At 38.8% G+C, this 6,646-nt stretch overlaps 1 protein-coding gene across 1 annotated transcript in view; it reads left to right on the top strand.

Moving 5' to 3' along the window:
- Positions 1-299: 299 nt before the first annotated feature.
- Positions 300-6,646, top strand: part of ints4 (integrator complex subunit 4) — a 14,154-nt gene continuing 7,807 nt past the window's right edge. Inside the window, exons 1-13 of the mRNA XM_015385675.1 lie at positions 300-420; positions 1,362-1,556; positions 1,658-1,775; positions 1,864-1,970; positions 2,073-2,187; positions 2,945-3,030; positions 3,155-3,205; positions 4,071-4,159; positions 4,280-4,400; positions 4,530-4,601; positions 4,681-4,855; positions 5,042-5,247; positions 5,325-5,467. Coding sequence (XP_015241161.1) covers positions 367-420; positions 1,362-1,556; positions 1,658-1,775; positions 1,864-1,970; positions 2,073-2,187; positions 2,945-3,030; positions 3,155-3,205; positions 4,071-4,159; positions 4,280-4,400; positions 4,530-4,601; positions 4,681-4,855; positions 5,042-5,247; positions 5,325-5,467 — 1,532 coding nt within the window. The 5' untranslated portion in view covers positions 300-366. The remainder of the gene's footprint in view (positions 421-1,361; positions 1,557-1,657; positions 1,776-1,863; positions 1,971-2,072; positions 2,188-2,944; positions 3,031-3,154; positions 3,206-4,070; positions 4,160-4,279; positions 4,401-4,529; positions 4,602-4,680; positions 4,856-5,041; positions 5,248-5,324; positions 5,468-6,646) is intronic.

Here is a 6,646-nt window from a genome sequence, read left to right as displayed (position 1 = left end):
GAAATTATTTATTTTACAATTAATTACTGATGTATTCCGTTTTTACTAAAGTTTGCTGATATTAAGTTTTTAAGTGAAGCAGAAAAAGTGCCTTTTTTGTTAGAATTTTACCGGACATCCCTATTTAAAAATGTTTAAAACAACTTAACTAAAACATTCAACGATATTGAACAACATTGTACAATGAAGATACATCGAGATAAATATAAACATATCCTTTTTCGTTTTTTTACTATTTGGATTTTCCGTATAGAACTATGATTCACTAAAGTTATTTGAACGTCACACCGTGTTTGGAGTTCCTACGGAAAGCGGTGGGCGACAATTCAGTAGTTGTGAAGCGTTAGCTTGCTGCTTTCTGTGGACATGGCAGCACATTTGAAAAAACGCGTTTATGAGGAATTTTCCAGAGTTGTCCAGGTGAGTCCAAAGAATTGCGTATAATGTAGTTTCTTGTTCAGTATGAGCGTGAAAGAATAAAAGTGGAAAAAAAAAAAAAAAAAAAAACACCGACAAGATAACTAGCTGGTTAGCTAAGGTATCATAGCATGCATCCAGAGTCAGTCAAAACCAAAATTACATTTAGAGGGCTCGGGATCCACGTTGCATTGTGGGCACATTTTGATCGGTTCAGGTGTAAATTTGGGAATTTTTATTTCTAGGAAATATAGCAGTTTGAGCCTGGTGCCCGGGATGAGCTAATTTGACCCACTAAAATCGAGCTAGCTTGTTGTTAGTGCACACAGACATATATTATGGGGTTCTTGTTGATTGTTTACATTGTCTGTTTTGACAGATACTCTTTCCTTTTCTAACCAATTAATTATTTTTTTCTTTTTAAGTTATCCAAAGCTTTGGGTATTGATTTCATAACTTTGCCCTGTTTTTGTTTTTTGTTTACTGAATTTCTCTAGCAAATATTTAAGCCATCACAGAACAGCTTAATGTTTAAATTAGGCATTAAATTACACATGCGTGGACTCTGTTCACTAATGTTAGCAGCTGAATACAAATGAAAAAGGCCAATTTTTTTAGTTGTGTACTAAAATATAAGGGGAAAACATCACAATCGTGCACTTCTTTGTGTTCCTCTATTAGTTCATGTTTTGTCCTTGCACAAATATAGTTAAATATGGTGACATCTTATTTTCCAACTCCCTGAACTGACATCTAATGTGTACAGCTGTTAACCTTCTGCAGATTTAGTTTTTAAAATTACGTATTTGCTGTATATGAGTAAAATATTATTTTATCAGTGTGGCTTAATAAGGTAATCATAACAGATGCTGTATTAAAAAACAAACAAACTATAGTACAGTTAGAGATGTGTTGATCAGTTTGAACTGCTCTGGTGATTGTAGATTCCCCATGAAGAAGCTCCAGCCAAGAAGCTGCGTCTGTCCAAACCCAGCAAATCTGCAGCCCTACACATTGACCTCTGTAAAGCCACCAACTCCACCGATGCCCTGCAGTACCTGCTGCAGTTTGCACGTAAACCAGTGGAGGTGGAGAGCGTGGAGGGTGTGATCCGCATCCTGCTTGAGCATTATTACAAGGTAAAAGTGACATGAACCTCTAAGTGTTATATAGTCCAGTTTATTTTTGATTTATATAAAGTTGATTATGCTTAGAAATGTATTTTTATTTTTTTGTTTAGGAGACTGATAACTCGGTGAGGTTGAAGATTGCATCTCTTCTGGGTTTGCTGTCCAAAACAAACGGTTTCAGCCCTGATTGTGTTGTAGATGATGTCATTAACACACTTGGGAATGAGAGTAAGCTTAAACACTCTGCTCAGGTGGTGTTTAGTAATAGTTTGACTAATTCATTTATTTTACTGTTTGTTTTCCTGTTTGTCTTTAGAGTCCCATCAGGTTCTGGCTCAGCTGCTGGACACCTTGCTGGTTGTTGGAACCCAGCTACCAGAAAGCCCTGCAGTCAGACCGAGGCTCGTAGAAGTGGCCTGCAAGGTGAATCTTCTATTAAGCCTTTATAGACCCACTAGAAGTTGCCAGTCAATAGCAACTGAACACAATTCTAAACATTTGCTTTTACTTTTTTCTTCCTGTTAGCTCCTATCTGATACATATTTCGGGGTGAGAAACAAGTGTCTGCAGCTCCTGGGATGTCTCGGCATGGTGGACACTCCTCTGGCTAAAGACAGCGACGGACCAAGTTCATCCATTGGTCTGAATTTTCACTTTTTAGAGTTTTTGTCTTCATACCTAATCTACTTTTATTTAGATAATTAACAGCATTGTGAAACTTTAATATAATTATTGCCCACCCCAGTAGAGTAGGTAAATATATTATTAAATCAGATAATATTTGAACGCACGCTCAGCTGACTGTGTGATAGAACAACAAATTAAAGTGTAAATAAACTCAAATCATGGTTGGATAACTCTGTACATATATAGAAAAAATTCACAGCAACTTAAATTCTAAATATAAGAGTTTATTGACAAAAATCATTCAGCTCCATTTCAAGCATATTTCAGTTGAAAACTCTTGACTAAAAACTACAGAAACTCAACTTAACTAGGCTTCTATTTACAAAGGAGGAAAAACTGAGCCTCACAGAAAGAGAGAAACAGGTAGAGACAGTTGCCTTGTCCTCAAAGCACAGTGGGGGGCACGGGTACGCCTGTGTAGGAGTGATTTGTGATACCGTGTTGGGATGGGGGTGGGTTGCAGCAGTTTGAGTGTCCGAGCAGCAGGCAACCTTAATCCTCTTAAACTATATGTTTAATATAGAGCATGGACATTGGTTCCCATTGTCCAAAATTATTATCATGGTTTATGGAAAAAGGATTAGCAATCCTTACTTGTGTAGTTTGTTTTATCATTGTTATTCTTAAGCAAATGCTTGATAATCGTCTCTAAGAAAGTAAATAATGGACATGTTTATATGTTTATATTGTTCTGTTGTATGGATCCGCAGGAGGAGTTCGGGATGTCCAGAGTATTATCAGTAATTATTTTTCAGACCAGGACCCCAGAGTCCGCACTGCAGCCCTTAAAGCCATGGTAGGACTACAGAAAATAAAAACATCACACCTCTCAACCAATGCATCACCCATATTATAAATGAACTGTCTGATTTTAGTTTAAATCAAGCGTTTTTTCTGTCAAATTTTCTGCTTATTTCCAGCTGCAGCTTCATGAGAGAGGATTGAAGATTCATCAGATCATTTACGAACAGGTACAGGCATTGATCACAGGAACCATGTAAAATGCTAACTAGCAGCGCGGTAGTCGATGCAGCGGGTTTGGGGTTGTTCAAAATTATGCTGCAAATTAATAAAGTTTACGTGAAGTGAGAGAAGAGCCTGACTGTGCAGCAGAGTTTCTATAGCGTGAGGGAAGGAGGAAAACTTAAAGGCATAGAGGACGATCTTTTATTTCTTGGTGGATCATCTAAATAAGTGGCCCTCCTAATTGTCACTCATTCTGGTGATATATTTACATAAGGACGTCCTACATGCCTTTCCTGTTGGCTATCTTTTTCTGAGCATGCACACATTCAGGCATATATCTGTGGTGAGCTACGGTTTCATTGAAGATCACCTTTTTCACTATGGTTCTTTGAAAAAGGCCGAGTGTCGTAAGAGAAAAAGTGTCTATGAAGTGTATGAGAAGAAAAGAAGGGCCTCAGAAGACGCAGATATAACCTTGAATGCTTTGTGCAAAGAGCTCTTCTCACAAAACATCATGGGATTTGCTGTCACAGGGGCCCGCTGTCCTCATAAGCTGTCACTACCGACAGTGGCGACTAATAACAAAGATTGCGCAGGCATGAATATTGCGTTCTATAACAAAACTGATTTACTGAATACTGTTATTCTTGTTTGTTTGTTTGTTTTCTTGATTTGAAAAAGGATGTACTAAGAATCAAATCTGTGTCAAATATGTTTTCTCACGGTTTATACAGACCAAGATTTTAGGCTTTTCAGCATTTTTTGTAATTCTGGAATAATTTTTGCTCCAGATATTACAGCTTCCACTGGATTAAAACCTTTTAATAGTTACAGATGGTGATAAAGAAGATTTTCTCTATGTGTTTACAGGCCTGCAGGCTGCTATCTGATGACTACGAACAGGTCCGCTCTGCTGCTGTTCAGATTGTTTGGGTGCTCAGCCAACTGTACCCAGAAAGGTAAGAATGAACAGGTTCAGGGTTTATTTAATGAAACCTTAAGGATTGCTCCATATCCACATCACTGAGAATGTTAACGTATCAAATGAAAATACACATAAATGTGGCTCTCGTTGTCAGCATTGTGCCCATCCCATCATCCAATGAGGAGATTCGGCTGGTTGATGACGCGTTTGGGAAAATTAGTCACATGGTCAGCGATGGCTCATGGATGGTTCGGGTGCAGGCCGCCAAGACCCTGGTGAGAGCATCAGAATGATACCTTCTACTGTCATGGATGCAAATTCTTGTAGTTCAGTCCAGAAACAAATGGCTCTCTTTCTGTAGAGGGCTGCATTGTAAAAGTGGATGTTTACTTTCTGTCTATCAGGGTTCGATGCTGCAGGTCAGCCCTCACTTTCTGGAGCAAACTTTAGATAAGAAGCTCATGTCGGATCTCAGGGTGAGTTCTGCAGACGTTCTCTGCTTTTACAATTATACATTCAGTGTGTCTCTTAGACTTTCTATGTTTTTGTGTTCAGAGAAAGCGCACAGCCCACGAACGAGCCAAAGAGCTTTTTGCATCTGGAGAGTTCTCCTCGGGCAGGAAGTGGGCTGACGATGCTCCCAAAGAGAAACTAGACACCAACACTGTCAACCTGATCGCCTCGGGGGCCTGTGGAGCCTTCGTCCATGGCCTGGAGGACGAGATGTTTGGTAAAAGAAGCTGCTGCTACATTAAATTGTTGTTTTACCCATAACTCAAATCTAATTTTATCAGGTTGAACTTGCTTTTCTGATGATTGACTTGTTTTTTCTTTTTCTCTTTTCATTGTTTTGTACATATTTGTCATTCTGGCTTGTCTGTTTTTTTTCATCGTTTTCTCTTCTATTGTACTTCAGAGGTGCGTATTGCTGCAGTTGAGGCTCTCTGCCAACTGGCTCGCTCGTCGCCCAGCTTTGCTGAGAAGTGTCTGGATTTCCTCGTCGACATGTTTAACGATGAGATCGAGGAGGTGAGGCTGCAGTCCATCCACGTTCTAAGAGAAATCTCTACGCACATAACACTCAGAGAGGATCAGCTGGACACCGTGCTGGCTGTACTGGAGGTAGGTTTAATTCTATGTAGCTGAAAACCTTTTTAGATCTGTGTAAGGATGCTGATAAAGTTGGTGTTTGTATCCAGGACTCGTCTCGGGACATTAGGGAGGCTCTCCATGAGCTGCTCTGTTACACCAATGTCTCCACTAAGGAGTGCATCCAGCTGGCTCTGTTGGACCTGCTGAAGAATCTCAACAAGTATCCCACTGACCGCAACTCTGTTTGGAAGTAAGAGCTTATGCTTTATGTAATCAAAAAATTGGCTTCAACTGGCAGGTTTAGGAAAAATATTTGTCCTATATATATATATATATATAGGACAAATATATATATATATATATATAATATATATATATATATATATATATATATATATATATATATATATATATATATATATAATTTTGTTATGTAAACATTATTTTCTAAGCAATAAAAAACATAATTTTCAGGTAATCCTTTTAGAGTTTACATTTTAATTTTCAGAAATTTACTTTCATTTCATAAGATTTTTATTTAGAAAATTTACCCCAAAAGGTTCCTTTTACCCTGTTTTACCCTTGCAAGTTGCTTTTTAGAGCATTCCTAAAAGTTTGATTGCTTTTACAAAATAGCTTAAATGGAAATTGAAGGTTTTGTTCATATATGTTACAAGTTACGTTCATATATGTTACTAGTTCTACTCAAATATGTTAAAGGTTACATCCACAGGTCTTAAAGGCTTCATTCACAAGTGATGCAGATAATTATCATATATGTAAAAAAAATTGCGGTTACGGGTTATATTGACATGCGTAGCAGGCTATGTTTCACATGTGTAACAGGTTACGTTCACAGGTGTTATGGGCTACGTTCACAGGTGTAATGGGCTATGTTCACAGGTATAATGGGCTACGTTCACAGGTGTAACGGGCGACGTTCACAGGTGTTAAGGGCGACGTTCACAGGTGTTAAGGGCGACGTTCACAGGTGTTAAGGGCGACGTTCACAGTTGTTACGTGCTACGTTCACAGTTGTTACGGGCTACATTCACAGGTGTTATGGGCTATGTTCACGGTTGTTACAGGCTATGTTCACTGGCGTTACAGGCTACCTTCACAAGTATAAATGGGGGTGCTCATGGTTGTTACAGGCTATGTTAACAGATGATTAAGGCTACTTTCACAGTTGTTACAGGGTACATTCATAGTAATTTCACGCTACTTTCACTGGTGTTACAGGCTACGTTCAAATATGATTAAGGCGTCTTTCCAGTTGTTACAGGCTGCATTCATAGTTGTTACACGCTACTTTCCCTGGTGTTACAGGCTACATTCACTGGTGTTACAGGCTACGTTCAAAGGTGTTACAGGCTGCCTTCACTGGTGTTACAGGCTGCCTTCACGGGTGTTACAGGCTGCCTTCACG

Source organism: Cyprinodon variegatus, unplaced genomic scaffold (genome assembly GCF_000732505.1).
Source record: "Cyprinodon variegatus isolate N-32 unplaced genomic scaffold, C_variegatus-1.0 Scaffold345, whole genome shotgun sequence".
NCBI lineage: Eukaryota > Metazoa > Chordata > Actinopteri > Cyprinodontiformes > Cyprinodontidae > Cyprinodon > Cyprinodon variegatus.
The sequence above is the reverse complement of the archived record's forward strand: the minus strand, read 5'-3'. Positions and strand labels throughout refer to the sequence as shown.